Source organism: Triticum aestivum, chromosome 7B, assembly GCF_018294505.1.
Source record: "Triticum aestivum cultivar Chinese Spring chromosome 7B, IWGSC CS RefSeq v2.1, whole genome shotgun sequence".
Lineage (NCBI taxonomy): Eukaryota > Viridiplantae > Streptophyta > Magnoliopsida > Poales > Poaceae > Triticum > Triticum aestivum.
Window position 1 is genome coordinate 535,364,062 of NC_057813.1, and position 16,722 is coordinate 535,380,783.

A 16,722-nucleotide genomic window follows, 5' to 3' on the forward strand; every position below is an offset into this window, starting at 1 on the left:
ATTTGAATAAGATAAAGTCCATAATTCAGAGGTGAAACACCAATCAATTCTCTCTAGGAGGGGAGCATCTTGCATGTTGCTCCAAGTGAAACTTCTGCCTTTTAGGAGAATTTCAATCAGGGCTAACTTGTTAATGGCTTCATTGAAAGAGTACATATCTTGCATATTACCCCCAATTCTATTTCTGTTGTGTGGGTATCTGACATAATTGAAGTCACCCATTACAAGCTAGTTAACATCATCATCAATTTGGAAGTCTTGGAACCAGGTGAGAAATTCAGTTCTAGCTGGATTTTGGCAGGGCCCATAGACATTGGTGAGCAGGATATGTTCTCTAGACTGTTTGGAGGAGAAGTCAATGGAGATGGAAAAATCATTTTTGTCGATGGTGTGACCCTCAAACACTTGTTCATTCCACACAACCAATAAGCCTCCTGAAGCTCCCACTAAAGGAAAAAAATCAAACTTGTTCAGCTTTTTATGGCAAAAATTCTTGAGGAAATTAATGTCATAATGATCTTTCTTGGTCTCTTGAAGACAAAGTATATCACAGGCAGATTCTACAATTTTGTTAGACAGAGCTAACCATTTCTTATTGTCATTAATACCCCTGATATTCCAATTTAAAACATTCCAGGATTTGGCCATAGCAGAAGCAGTAACTTGACTAATGTGCACATAACCAGTGTGTTACAAATATGACTAGATAAAACGGAGTCCACAACTTCAACCATCTTCTTACAAGGCAAACTAGAGATCATCTTTACAAAAGGTTGACAGATCAACAAAAGAACTATGAAGATTGAGACTATGTTGTCTCCTTGGATTGGCTATCCTTAGATCCAGCGTTTCTTGAAGTGGTCTTGAGCTTCTTTCCCCCATTTCTAATTTTCTCTTCAGCAGTATCTTGCATATTCACCTCACAAAAAGAAGAGTTGAGATTTTTAACAACTCTAGCTGGAATAGGTGGAGGCAATGAGGTATAGGGCAGAAAATTCTTATCCTTACATAGTGATATTTTAAAGCCCTTATTAAGTTCCTGCAATCTAAAACTCCTCCTTACCTCAGTTTCCACCAGTGGAAGCTTTTCTTTCCTCTTTCTGTTCCTGTGGATGGCAGAGGTAGAAGAGGCAGTGGGTCCATTATTGTACTTGACACTATGAGATGGAGTGCTCACATTTTCCTGATCAACTTCCTGAGAGTCATCAGATGAAGAAGAACAGAGATCAATGGAAGTTGAAAGACACTTATCAGGTATGGCAAAAGGTTTGCAGTGTTGTGGTTCAGTTCCTTGAATGATATAGCTCCAAACTTGTGAGGTAATGAATTTTTTTGCCCAGTCAAATTTATCTCTAGATAACAGTGCCACAGAAAGGAAATTAACCCACTCAAAAGGTACTTGGATTACGTGCTTGCTATTAGAAGTTGGAGCAAAGTGGGTTTTCCAAATATGTGCCCCTTCTTTTCCCAGGAGTGCTTCATCTGATACAGCCTCTTGCTGAATAGTAGTAGGTACCTCTCCCTTCTCCAAGACAACTGGGTCTGCATCATAGGGTAAGTGAACAAAACCCACAAGAGTATTCTGCTCATGCTCTTTATAAATGGGAACTGGGAAACTTGGTGGAGCAGATAAACTAGAGTGAGAAGACTCACCAATTTCCTGGGCTTGTAGCTCATTAGTTACATTTGTTGACAGTTGAGCTCGTGCAGTAGAGTCCTTGAGAATATCCGTGTTACCCTGAATGTCGAGAGCATTGGCAGTTTCAGTAGCAGTACACATCAGTAGCTGATCAGACTGTTGGGCAAGAGCAGAGCTAGGTTCCTAAGGTCTCAAAGGCATGTGTGGCCTGGCAGAGACCAGGAATTCCTGATGCATAGGATCCTCAAAAAGTTGATTGACATCAAAGCTATGATGTATCAAAATTGCATCCAAGTTGTTGTCTGAAAAATTTCCATTGGGAAGAACATTATGTGGTACATCTGGATGTTGGACAGGTAAGTTCTGCACAATTGGGGGCTCAGGTGGAGGAAACTGTGGCACGGGTTGGTCAAGATTCAGATCAGGTAATTGAAAGGCACCAGGGGCTGCAGCAGGCCCATTAGCAGATTCAATAGATGGAGCAGAGTTGTGTGAGCCAACTAGTGACAGTGTGAGATCATTGTTGTTGACCATATCAGGCAAAGGCACATGATCTTCATCTTGCATAGGTTCCATCAAGTCCTGGAGCTCTAAAAATTCACCCTAATGGAGTTCTTGATCAATTAAAGGATTTGGTTGTGGCAAAGCCCAGTGGCCCCGTCCTGGCAAGTCCATATCTTCCTCCTCATGGTCCCAATCTGCATTATCAGACTGCTGTAAGGCTAAGTTCAACTGAGGCTGCTCTGCTTCTTGATTCAGGTCTGGCATATGAACATCATCATGTTCATGGTGATGCAGTGGTCCCAAAAAGTGATTATGTTGGTTAACATGAAAATGTGCCTGTTGGGGAACTGGGTGAGGATTACCATTAGGTGGGATCGGGTCCTCATCATGTGGTTCAGCACCTAAGATCCTTTGCTGCAGAATTATCACAGGTACAGTGTGGGAGCCAGACAGAAAATCTTCTCCTTCACCAATCACAATACTCGCAGGGATATGCCTCAATTCTTCCACTCTCACTTTAACCATCAGATTTGCTCTAGTACTCTTATTTCTATCCCACTCTAACAGTCTGCCAAATCCTCTGACCGCATTAGCAACCTCATGCATGCATTTTCTGTCGAAAGGAAAACCACATAACAGAAGCCAGACCTCTCTGTTCATCACCAATCTCCTCCAGTTCAAACCCTCATTATGTTTTTGGAAAATCACATGAACATCCGTGAAGGCATGCGGACTATTGAGCACTAAGTCATCTCGATCAAAAGTATTGTCCAATCTAATATATGCTTGACAAATGGGCATGGACTGATTTTAGAGAAGCCCATATGCATGACCCCAGTGAGAGAATCAGATAGAACTTCTCTGATAGTGTTGAAAGTCACCTGAAGATCTGGCATCGGGACGATGGTCACAATCGCCCAGTTCTCATGAGTAGGAGCAACTGCGCCCGCCACCACTTGAACCCTAGCAGGCCTCCCCTCAACGTCAATGTGCTGATGGTTTGGTGGGATGAAAGGGGTAGGATCAAAAGGAAAGGATGACATCGTCCGAAGGGTAGGCAAGGTCGTCGGCGAGGCTAGGGTTGATGGAGCTCGGCAAGGAGGAGTTGGAAGCAGAGGAGGAGAGCAGAGAAGGGTGGCATTGGAAGACGGAGCGGCAACGTTATGGCAGGTACCAACCCGGGCTTGGGTGATATTGGGAAGGGGCGCGTGATTTGACTGCAATTGCGCACTGATATTTTGCTGCCTAATAGGACTCTGTGGGATTGGGGGAGTCGTCGTGGGCTGAACAGTGGTAGCCCGAATGGGCTGCCTCATATGCGCAGGGTTTGGAGGATTAGGCAGATGGGCCGGTTGGTTGTTAGTGGGCTGCCGACCTGACGAGAAGCAATCTTTAGCAATATGACCCGGGCGTTTGCATTTATGGCATTTGATTTTATTAGTGCATGCAGGACGCAAATGACCCATGTCAACGCAACGGACACAAAATGGAGAAGCAGTGCCATTAGTGTTGGTGGGCCGTGAGTGAGGGGGCCTGGTTGCCGGAGATGAAGGCAATTGAATATCTTTATTACCCGCTAGAGCATTAACAGTCGTGGCATGCATGAGATGATTATGCACTGAAATGAATGCCCCATTTGAATCACGATTTTGAATATCTGATGAATGAGCTTCAGATCTAATCGGCTCATGGAAAGATGCAGGTGTGGAAAGAGCTTGAGTATATGATTTACGTGGATGTCTACGGAAGATATGGGTCCATTCATCCTCCTTCTCTTGTAAATATTGATCTAAGTTCATAACAAGAGTTTGGACCTCCACTACCCCAGAGTAGGATATTAAGATTAAACTCAGGAGTTGAGATGTTACCTCCTTTGATAATGGAGTAGCCTACCTCTTGGGATGAAACCAAAAACTTTAACGACCAATTCTGAAGTTGATGCACTTGGAAAGAAGATGCTCTGCCCCGAAAACAAGCAAGAAGGATTGTACCCACAGATTGTGGTGTGAGTTTGATCTTTGATCTTGTGAACTCGGCCACCAGATGAAACCCCGAGACGTCGGATCCATCACCATTGGTGCAGACTCCCTACTTATTCCAAACTTCTTCTTCAAACTTTCGTCCCACCTCAAAGTTGAGATCAAAGAGCGGCATGGTGTGGGAGATGAGAGATTATGGGGATGGGTGTGGCCATCATGGCCGGAGCAGCAGACAGCGGGGAGCGCAAGGAGGTGCTATGGTGGCCAGAGGCGGAACCAGGATTTCGCAAAGCCTAAGGCTAAAACTAACTGACTAAATATAACGTCAAATACCACACACATCAATGTGCATTATAAGTATGTCACAAAATCACATTCAAAACAAAATATAAATTCATTATTATCAAGGGAGTAAATTCCATAAAAGAAATAGTTTAACAAAGTGCATCGTTGCAGACATGGTTTGGTACCAAATTAGTGAAGACTTACTTAACTCGGGGCCATTGTTTCTTCACCAGCAATAGTAGACGGACCTGAATCTGCAAACATAAAATCAAGGATTTCAAATCAAGACACTGGACATAGACTAAATCAATTGTTCATATGAAAGTTTGCAAAAAAAAATATATTATACCATTAACACGAAGTCCATGAGGTAGTTTTTTTTTTTTTTGAAACAAGTCTTGCGTTTCCTCATTTTTTGATAGCACTGTGTAATCTTAATATCATCAATTCTTGCAAATACATCACACTCATATAGCAGACCAAATGGCGATTCATCCATTCATCATTCATCTTGTTTCGCATATCAGTTTTACAGGTACTAATTGGACGTTGTTGGCTGAAGGCTGATTGGATGTTGACTGAAAGAAAGATTCAATTGTACGGGTCCTGTTCTTCATCTTGTATTTCCAATTTGCTGATAATAAATGAAATAAAATTGACTAAGTAAATATATAACTCATTGAGCGGGGCGCTAGGAGCGGGGTTCTAACACATGGTTCTTGTTTACCTTGTAACTTCGCATGGCCTCAACCAACTGAATCATTACACTCAACAAAGTTATCTGATAATTCACCAGTCAAAAAAAGGGTTAGCCACCAATTCCCCCCGCTTTACTTTTGCCTGGGCCATAACCAACTAATCTAATCTAGTGCGCTCACCGGCCGCATCATCGCGCGAGTGGATTTGCATGCGTGATGTCAAAAGCTGGAGACAAGATACTACAACTACTCCACAAGGTGACGACGACGACGTCTTCCATCTCTTGCTAGCCTTCTTCGCATGTGTGTGTGGAAGTGGAAGGAATGGATGGTTTCTGACTTGACCATGCACCTCTGGGAGATGGCGACACGATCGTCAATTCGGGACGACGCCAGGTCGCGCAGCACCGGCGGTCGATCCGTGCTCGCGCGACCACTTTTTCTCCCTTTTCCCCGTTTTTCTCGTCTCTTTCACATCGGCTGGAACCTGAGGATATGCATACATGCACCACACGGCACGCATCGTAGTAGTAGTATGTCTGGTCGATTTCTCACGAGGATCCAGCTAGCAAGTAACCACCGATCCAGGTAGCCGGCGATCAGCTAGCAGCTACTAGCAATGCGGTTTATTGCTACTACTATGCGGCCGGCAGCACGCAGCACGCGATCGTGAATCGACGCAACTGATCCTTGCAGCAGGTGGAAACTCCAGCTGTGGATAGCCATTTCTAGCCAGCGGCTTGCCTCCTTCGAGACCCGCACACGTCAGGCACGGCAGGGCAGCTGGCTTCCTTGTCGATGAATCTGGATGGATGATTGAATGCGCGCGGCGACTCGATCGCGGGTGGGGGAGGCCGGAGGCGCAAAGCGGCCTGCCAGTGCCAGCCAGCTCGGTCGATCGGTTCATGCATGCATGACGCCGCGTACCGATATACTCCGTCCGCTAGCGTTCCAAGAGTTTGCTTTTAGCTCCTGCCCCAGTCGATCACCTCATCAAAAAGGAAAAAATAATGCAACCTCGGTCGATTGATCTTATGGCCATGGAGCGTATGGAGTGGGAGACACGGCTGGTGCACGTACAATACGTGTCGTACGCATGCACGGCACTGTGGAGCGGAGCGTGCATGTGTTAAGTGTGTTCGGCTGGACGCGGCGAAGAGGAAACGAATCAGCACGTGCGAACAGCGTATGCGCATGTGGGCCATGTGGTTGATTGGTGATTATGTGATCAGTCCGCTCTAAGTCAACTTTGATTCACTTTAGTGATTTATAAACTGGGTTAGGTCGATTTTTTGATTGTTCATTCTTTTGTCAAGATTTCTTCTGAATTTTTCCCCTTGATTTTGATCAAACCAAGCTTTATTAATCAAAGTTCACAACAAGGGGGTTAAAGTTTAAATGGGGTTTGTCAACATTTGTTCTGCTTTTTTCACTTTTTTGTTTCATGACTTTTTGAATGAATTTTTCATTTGCCCCTGTTAGGAGCCAGTCAATTTTTCTAATGGCTTGAAGCATGTTACCGTTGCCTTTTTTAATGCATTTTTCTTTTGTTTTTGTTTTTTCTTTGTTAGTTGGTTTTCTTTATTCTTTTATTAATATATTTTGGGATGTTGGGTGAGTGTAAACGTATGCACATGAATACTGTAAAATAGGTCTAATATTTACACTCCGATATGATTATTCTTTGCATAATATAGAAAGTGCAACAATGCAAAGTTGTGTTCTATTTCTTAATTTGTATTTATTATCTTTTTTTGTAAATGCAGTATAAATGTCACTAATTAATATTTTCTTAGGAAAAACTATTTCTTTTTAGTTTAGTAATTTTTTCTATTTTCTTTCTTCTTTAAGGTTTATACCAATGGCACTAATTCTTTCCTTACAAAATTTCTTACTTCCAGAAATTCCACTATTATAAGCTTATTATTGCATATTATGACAATCACAATTTATGTGTAAATTTTGTACTTTTTTCTTTCTTCTTAAAGGGTAACACTACGGGCTTGTTTGGTTCTACGCAATCCCTCGCGGATCCCCGTCCAAAACCGGGGCGTACAGCCCACGGGGCAAAGCCGGCCCGCGGAAAACTACAGGAGCATTTGCTCGCTCGCTCACCAGGGATTATGGATCCCGATCTGCGTCGTTTCCACGCGGCAGTTTTCCACGTCGCCAGGGGTCGGGGAGAAAACCCACGATGCGGTGCTTGATTCTCTGCCGTCTCCATCCAGCGACAACCCCTTGCCATAGGCCTCTAGTCCTCCTTCTTCCCCCCTCCTCCGGCGTCCAAACTGCAACATGATATTTTCCATGGTTTGTACGGGGGTACCATGTGAGCAGGGAAATCCCCGTTGGGGGTTTATTACCCAGGCTTTTCCATCACCAACAACCAAATGAGCCCTAATGGTACTAATTCAGTCTTTCTTACAAAGCTTCATTTTTTTATGTCTGTAAGTATACACACAAGTACTATGTGATATGTGTGTAAATTATTCTAGAGTGCGGAGATTGCACTATTTTATGTTTACTTTGTATGTATTACTATTTTAATGCAATGCTTTGTTTTTTCTTAAAGGGTAATACCAATGCCACTAATTCATTTATCCTTGGAAATTTTTATTATTTATTTTGTTTTTCTTCTTATACGTACCAATGCGATTAATTCATTATTTCATAGGAAAATTCATTTTATGATATTTTTAGTTTTTATTTCATTTTATTTCTTCTTAATGGTAATACTAATGCCACCAATTCATTATTTCTTAGGAAACTTCTTATTTACGAAAACGCCACTATTTATATACTTATCCTTGCATATTATAGAAATGCAATTCATGAGTAATTTTTGCCATTATAATTATTTTATTTGTTGTTCTTAAAGAGTAATATCAATGCCACTGATCATTCTTCCTTGGAAGACTTCATTTTTATTTTTTTAGTTTTCATTTTATTTTATTTCATTTTGAAAGATAATAGCAATGGCACAAATCCTTTCTTTCTTAGTAAACTTTTTTTCAAAAAAGAATCCACTATTATATACTTATTCTTGCATATTATAAAAAAGAAAAATTCATGTGTAAATTTGGTGCAAATTTATCATATTATTGGTTTTATTTTTTTTTCTCTTCTTAGAGGTCAATACCGATGCCACTAATTTATTACTCCTTAGAAGAAAAAAAATCATTTTTCTGAAAAATCCGCTATTTCTATTCTTGCATATTATATAAAACTCAATTGTGTGTAAACTATATGAAAATTTTGCCATTCTTTATTTTAGTTTTCTTATTTTCTTTCTTCTTAGAGGTTAATACCAATACCCCTAATTCATTCCTTCTTGGAGAACTTATTTTATACAAAAATTCCACATTTATATGCTTACTCTTGTATATTGCAAAAAACATATTTTGCGTAAATTGTGTGCATTTTTTTCATTATTCATTTAATTTCTTTCTTTCTTCTTGAAGGATAATACCTATACCACTAATTCATTATTCTTTGGAAAACTTAATGGTTTTCTTTATTTTTAGTACTAGTGTAGGGGAAATAAGATGGCTAGAGAAAGTATTAGTTTTGATGTTATGTTACACATATTTTTACCATATTATTTTATGTTTTGAATTTGCATTTGTTTAATTTAGGGCTATTCCACCTGTAAACATAAATGTGTTCTTCATTATTTTCCTTCATTCAAAATTTCTATCGGGGGGTGGGGACACCACATGCCTTTTTTATGTTGTTATCGTGTTAGTGGGTTGTAGGCAGCTTTAGGCTAATTGGTGGTTTTGGGCTTCTGGTCATTTTTGTGAGCAAATGCATGATTTGGATTGTGTGGGGGAATCGACTAAACCATAATTTTGGCCAGCCGATATTCTGGTCTTGTGTTCGTTTGGTCATAGCTGAAAAACAGATTGATTTTTTTACTAAATTGCAAAAACCCACCACAATTGCATCAAAACTTGCAGAAAATCACATAAACGCTAAACATTTGCAAAGCCACCCATTTTAGTATTTTGTTTTTACCAGAACCATTTACTGGTCGACTGATCGCATTTTGATACGAAACCTGGCCAATAGGTCTTACAGTCAGGGGCGTACTAGTTGTACTGCACCCCATGGTTGTCTCCACCCACGGACACCGAAACGCAAGGCACATGGCTCGCCCGTCACGCTCACGCCGATTGTTCATTCTGAACAAGTTTGACAGACTAGCACCAGGAGGCCTTATACTCCATCCATCTGGAATCCATTTCTCTTACAAGTATTTCGGGACCAAGCGAGTCTGAATCATCCCGAGTCTCTGGACCAGGTTCGTCGACGGCCGACTCCTTTTGTTTTCACGCCAAGGTTCGCTGAATCTCCGCCGCCCTGTCTAGTACTCCATCCGTTCATAAATATTTGTCTTTTTAGATATTTCAAATGGACCAGCACATACGAATATATATAGACATATTTGAGTGTAGATTCACTCATTTTGTTCCGTATGTAGTCATTTGTTGAAATCTCTAGACAGACAAATTAGGAATGAAGGGAATAGTAGTGTTTGCTCCCTTGATTTCGGCATCTGCCCACCAGTGCATTCTTGGGCTTAATCAGTACTCCCTCAGCTCACAAATGTAAAATATTTTAGACATTTTGATACAGACTATATATGTACTGAAATGGGTGAACAAACGCATTAAAACGTGTCTATACTCATCCAATTGATTTTAGAAGAAAACATCTCATATTTGTGGACAGAGGGAGCAACTCAACAGTACGCGCCGGTACAGCTGACGGCGCAGTACAAAGTTGGCGATCATGCAACGCAATGCACTGTCGCCACGCCGCCGTCGGTTTGTTCCAATTTTCAAATGTGTCTAGGATCAACAAGGCGTGGATCATCCCGATCTCCTGGACCAAGTTCAGCGGCCGGGCAAGCAAGCATACAGATACATTTCTTTCTTTTTGCGGGAGAGCATGCGTTTGATTTCCACATGGCTAGGTTCACCGAATCTCCTCCACCCGGAGTACTGCATTGAACTATGCCAGTGCGAGTACAGTCACACCTCGGCGTTCCCGAGCCTGGAGCATCCGCCTCTCGTTTCACCCCGTATCTCTGCAGAAACTTCCAGAACCTAAGATAGACCACTGAGGTTAATTCAAACTGTAATTCTACTGGCACACTAAATTCAATTTTTTGGATGCTTTTTAATCATTGATGGCATTGGATGCAGTGATCTCGCCACCTATGTTGGGCAGGCCCCCACCTGTCTCGAAAGCCAAAAAACCAGGTCCCACCATCCAAGCGGCCAAAACCCAGCAGCTTCAGACGTTCCTTCGTGTGCATGCAGCCGCAGACCGCCAAACCCGCAGCCCACAGGAGGAGCACCTGGGGGAGGCACACGCAGAGCACAGCTGGCAACTGGCAAGCACAGCTCCGTCGCGCCGCGCCGCGCCGCGCCGCGCGGTCTCTTTTCCGCGCTCTCGGCCTCCTTCGGCGGGCCGCTTATAAATACCGCCTCCCTCCCCCTCCTCTCGGTCGCAGTCTCCCACTCGGACGTTACAGCCACCCACAGAGAACAAGCGCGAAACCGCCACCCTGGTTGCTGTACGCACACAGAGAGGAAGAAAGTGAGAGGAGAAAGATCAGGAGAAGAGGGACCGATCTGTGTGCTTCATCATTCGTCATGAGGCCGATCAGAGCAGGCGAGGCGCTGGTGGGAGTCGCCGGGGCTCCCGCGGCGGTCGGCCACGGCGCGCACCTGGCGTTCTGGAGGACGCCGACGCCGTACCTCCTCCTCGGCTTCGCGCTCATGATGGGGATCATCGCGGTGGCGCTGCTCGTGCTCGTCTGCACGGACAGCAAGCCGTCCGGGTCGTCGCGGCGGGGGAGCGCCGGCGAGGACGCGTCGGCGCGCGGGATGGCGCCGCTCGACAGGGAGCCCAAGGTCGTCGTCATCATGGCCGGCGACGACATGCCGTCCTTCCTCGCCAGCGCCAGGCCGTTCGCGTTCCCCGCCGTAGACGCCGACGCTGACGAGCCGCGAAACGCGGACGCGTGGTAGGCGCGGCGCGGCGCGCCCGTGTACCCTCCGCAGGACGCGGGCCCAATTTTGGTCCCCCAGATTTTCTCCTAGGATTTGCCCTGCGTGTTCTGTCTGTAGAATCTAATTACAAGAGAAGATAGAGCTGTAGTTGGCGTTCTTGGTGAGGTGAGCTGCGCGCATGGCGTGAGCACGCCGGCGGTGTACGTTGAGATCTGTGAGTGAACGTGAATGGAATTTTGGCTGGCATATTCAATAAATGTATGACGCTTGCTTGGTTGCTCTCCAGATCGATTTCCAATTGAAATTGCCACACTTTTCGTTTGGGTGGGTGATAGTACTCGCCCGTCGTCCTCATTCTCGGAGACCGTCTCTCTTGAAAGTCTCACAGGTCACAATGAGTCATTAAGTGTAATCACTTCTTTTTTTAAACGAACACACAAGAAGCGCGGGCTTTAAATTAACTAGCACAAATGGCCGTGTGTTGCAACGGGAAATATAATTGACATGTTCATAAAACATCCATAGCACAAGGCAACAATAACTAAACGGTGTCATCCGGTGTGGCAGGGAGGCGCACACTGAAAGCTAGCAAAAATGCATATAAGGCTAGCCATAGTGGGGGTAATATAAGTAGTATCACGCGCTTGGAACTCATAAATATGCTTATGTGGCAGACAATTAAAGAAGAAAGATGGTTAGTAACATAGGTAGATATCGTAACATAATAAATGTGATACTACTATATGTCATGCATGGCAATAAATGAGACCACTTATGATACTAATCTATGATATTATGCACTATAGAGGTAGTAACATAGACTAGTAACATGTGCATGTTACTAGTCTAAGTTACTCCCCACTATGACCAGCCTAAGGCCCCGCTTGGATGGCCTTTTTGCTTTCCGCGTGTATTAGGATATTATAAGGCCCCGCAGAGCACCTTTCCACAGTTTTCGTTTGGATGGGTGATATTATAAGTACTCACCCGTCGTCGTCATTCTTGAAGACTGTCTCTCTTGAAAGTCTCGCGGGTCACAATGAGTCATTAAATGCAATCATTTGTTTTAAACGAGGACGCAAGAAGAGTTCGGCTTTAATTTAATAAAGTCAACCAAGACAGTATCCAACTCTGATCTTTAAATTAGTAAAGCCAACCAAGACAGCATCCAACTCTGACCGAGTTTTATCCGCCATAGTAAAAGTTGGTGCAAGGTGTAGTCAAGACCCTAGCAACAATCTTCTCGAGAACAGAGCACGGAAGGCAAGATTTACTTAAGTTTTGATTCAAGTCATTGGCGCGAAGCTCAGGGATACGTCCGTCTTGTTGGAAATATATACTAGAGGCAATAATAAATTGATTATTACCATATTTTTTGTTTATGATAAATGTGTATTATTCATGCTAAAATTGTATTGACCGAAAAACTAAATACATGTGTGGATACATAAACAACACAGTGTCCCTAGTAAGCCTCTACTAGACTAGCTCGTTGATCAAAGTTGGTTGAGGTTTCCTAACCATAGACACGAGATGTCGTTTGATAACGAGATCACATCATTAGGACAATGATGTGATGGACAAGACCCAACCGTAAGCTTAACATCAGATCGTTTAGTTATTTCCTATACATTTCTTCAGGTCAAGTATCCGTTCCTTCGACCATGAGATCATGCTACTCCTGGATACTGGAGGAATACCTTGTGTGCTATCAAACATCACTTCGTAACTGGGTGATTGTAAAGGTGCTCTGCAGGTATCTCCAAAGGTGTCTGTTGGGTTGTGTGGATCGAGACTGGGATTTGTCACTCCGTGTGATGGAGAGATATCTCTGGGCCCTCTCGGTAATACAACATCATAGGAAGCTTCATGTGCCTAATGAGTTTAGTCACGAGATCTTGTCTTACAGAATGAGTAAATAGACTTGCCGGTAACGAGATGAACTAGGTACGGAGATACCAACGACCGAATCTCGGGCAAGTAACATATCACTGGACAAAAGGAATTGCATACGGGATTAACTGAATCCTTGACATCCTGGTTCAACCGATAAAGATCTTCATTGAATATGTAGTAATCAATATGGGCATCCAGGTCCCGCTATTGGTTATTGATCGGAGAGGAGTCTCAGTCATGTCTACATGATTCTCGAACCCGTAGGGTCGCACGCTTAACGTTCGCTAGCGCTAGGGTAGTGTTGAGATATTAATAGTGGAAATTCTAAAGGTTGTTTGGAGTCCCGAACAGGGTCCGGGACATCATGAGGAGCTCCAGAATAGTCCCAAGGTAAAGATTCAAGTATGGAAAGTTGTTATCGGGGTTCCGAAAAAAGTTCGAGTTTTTTCGGTATTGTACCAGGAAGGTTCTAGAAGGTTCCGGAGTGGGGCCCACCTGCATGGGGGACCCACATGAACATGGGCAATGGGGAAAGTCCCCACACCCCTAGTCTAGGCGCACCAAGATCCTCCCTTAAAAGGAATAGTATCATATACCGAAGGAATAAGACCAGGATCCCTAAAAAGGGGGATAGCGATCGATGGAGAAGAAAAGGAGGGATTTCCTTCTGCCCTTTGAGCAATGAACCTAGAGCCTTGGAGGGCAAGTCACCAGCCCCCTCCGCGCCTATATAGAGGTGGGGAGGCGTTGGGGGCAGCCGCCCTTCGACCCTTGCCCGTTACCTCTCCCAACTCCTCCCATGTTTCATCGATACGCGCTTGGTGAAGCTCTGCCGGAATTCCGCTGCCACCACCACCACCGTACCGTCGTGTTAGTCCCGATCTCATCTACCTCCTCTCCCACTGAGGGAGTCCTGGACTAAGGGGTTCTCGGGCGTCTGGGCTATGTGATGTGGGTCGGACTGATGGGCCATGGAGATACAAGATAGAAGAACCTTCCCCGTGTCCGGATAGGACTCTCCTTTGTGTGGATAGCAAGCTTGGCGTCCGGATAATGTATTTTCCTTCCTCTGTAACCGACCCTGTACAACCCTAGATCCCTCCGGTGTCTATATCAACCGGAGGGTTTAGTACGTAGGGCAACATCATAATCATACAGGCTAGACATCTAGGGTTTAGCCATTACGATCTCGAGGTAGATCAACTCTTGTAACCCTTATATTCATCAAAGTCAATTAGGCAGGAAGTAGGGTATTACCTCCATTAAGAGGCCCGAAACTGGGTAAACATCGTGTCCCCTGCCTCCTTGTTACCTTCGATCCTTAGACACACAGTTCGGGACCCCCTACCCGAGATCTGCCGGTTTTGACACCGACATTGGTGCTTTCATTGAGAGTCCCACTGTGTCGTCACTAGAAGGCTCGATGGCTCCATCAACCATCCACGAGAATTCCGCCCTGAGGGAGACTTTTATCCCCGGCTAAATCTTCGTATTCGGTGGCTTCGTACTGCGTGCCAATTTGATTGGTCATCTGGAGCAGATCGATAGCTACGCCCCTAGTCATCAGATCAGGTTTGGAAACCTAAGCTACGTTGCTCATATCCGGGGAGACTTGATCTTCCAAGGGTTCGCGGCCTCAACCACAGCTCCGACCTTAGATCCGGAGCACCTCATCAAGTCCGAAGATGGGAGTTTAGAACCCGCCGGACTCTCCGCGGTCATAGAGCTCAACACCGAAGATACGGAGGGGATCGTTTCACCGGCCAGCCCGGAGTCACTCCAGGCTCCCTCTATCCCCATCGAGCCGGACTCACCTGTCAGGACCCCGACTCAATGCCACATCGATCTAGCATGTAACACCTCATATCACTTTGCGGCCTCACGCACGGTATTCCCACGGGTGTCGCCTTACCTTTGCCCGGGACCGTTTGCGCCTTTTGGCACACGTATATGACAGTGTCGCTAGCATCCATATGATAAGGAGCCCGGGCTGACATGGCTAGTCGTAAACCCAAAGCGGCACAGACTTACAGGGACAGGCATCCATGACCCAGCATCGAACGTGTCGGTCATCAGCGAGTGAATCCAGGCTGTAGCACTGGGCTAGCAGGACTCCGGTGAACCAGGCTGTAGCGGGCTAACAGGACTCCGGTATTCACCGCGTGACATTTCCCCGAAGGGACAGACACAGGAACGAAGAAGGACACATGCCGGCCAGCCTAAGTGTTCCGGAGCAGTAGCAAGCTACCATGGCTCGGTGGAAACACTAGGAGACATTTCCCCGTAAGAGAGGCTACTAAAGATAAACAACTAGATGGTCAGATCCCACACATACCAAGCATTTCAATAACATACACACAATATGCTCGATATGTGCAAATACAACATGGCATCACAACATGACTCTACAACTCAAGTATTTTAATCAATAGGCTCCGGAGAGCGAGATATTACAATCATGGGTCTCATGACCCAACAATCAGAGCATACAAGACAAAGCACAAGCGGAAGCTATCATGTCTGAGTACAGACATCTATAAATGGAAAAGGCTGAGAAGCCTGACTATCTATCAGATCCTGCCGAGGGCACAAGATCGTAGCTGAGGTATCAAGCTAAACGTCGAAGTCCACGTGAAACTACTAGCGAGACCGAAGTCTCTCTGCAAAAACATAAAATAGGCAAACGTGAGTACAAATGTACCCAGCAAGACTTACATCAGAACTATCTACATATGCATCATTATCAACGAAGGGGATGGAGGGGTTTAACTGCAGCAAGCCAGCTTTGACTCGGTGGCTATCCTAAACTACGACTGCAAGCGACTCTTTTGAGGTGGCGCACACGAGTCCACATATTCACCATATCAATACACCACTATGGATCCGCTCCCGTCTCCCTACGAGAACGCCATCCATAGCACTCACGCTTATCTTGCGCATTTTAAAGTATCCACTTTCGCTTGTCTATGAACTGATATAAGCAACCCAGAAGTCCTTTACCGCGGACACGGCTATTCGAATAGATGATGTTAACCCTGCAGGGGTGTACTTCTTCATACATGTTTCCACCACTTAGCGTCTGCACACGACATGTGCTCGGCAGACTTCAAGCGAAAGCCGACGTGGGTGTAGACCACGACCTACCTAAACACTCAAGTCTCTAGTCCAGGTTTATCTCCTATTCGGGTTCCATCCATGAGGAGATCCGGCCGGAGTTTCGCTCACAGCCCCAAACGATGTGAACAGGGTTCCGTGACACCAAACGGGCGCCCGGTTTACCCGGCCACGTGCCTACCGCATCACAGCCCACCCCTACGGTCAGCGCTGTCCACGGTCCTCCAGCATACTACAAACACCAGAAACTACTTGCAACTCCTGGACAGAGGACAAGGGTGAATAAGAAGTCGAGCGGGGTCATATTTCAGGGCCCAATGTATGGTAGTAGCTGAATCATGGATCACAAACACAGAACTCAGTTCCTGAGGACGGCTACAATGAGACAACCCACCATGTACTCCTACATGGCCTCTCACCGCTACCTTTACCAAATCGTGTTCACACACTTAGCTCACACACAGTAGAACATGTTCACACACCTCTGATTCATCCCGGATGAATCAGACCTGACTCGACTCTAAGCAGTAGCAGGCATGACAAACAAGCATGAATGAGTAGGCACATCAGGGCTCAAACAACTC

General features: G+C 44.9%; 1 protein-coding gene across 3 annotated transcripts; it reads left to right on the top strand.

Moving 5' to 3' along the window:
* The first annotated feature begins 10,605 nt into the window (after positions 1-10,605).
* LOC123160025 (protein GLUTAMINE DUMPER 6) lies at positions 10,606-11,428 on the top strand. 3 transcript variants are annotated; one of them, XM_044577848.1, is made up of 2 exons: positions 10,606-10,790; positions 10,839-11,428. In XM_044577848.1, exons 1-2 carry the CDS (start codon positions 10,769-10,771, stop codon positions 11,144-11,146), a joined length of 330 nt encoding a protein of 109 aa, XP_044433783.1. In that variant the 5' UTR covers positions 10,606-10,768; the 3' UTR covers positions 11,147-11,428. The 3 variants fall into 3 exon arrangements, with proteins under 3 accessions (XP_044433783.1, XP_044433781.1, XP_044433782.1); XM_044577847.1 differs by having other exon boundaries at positions 10,607-10,786; positions 10,835-11,427; XM_044577846.1 differs by having other exon boundaries at positions 10,606-11,428.
* The last annotated feature ends 5,294 nt before the right edge of the window (positions 11,429-16,722 follow it).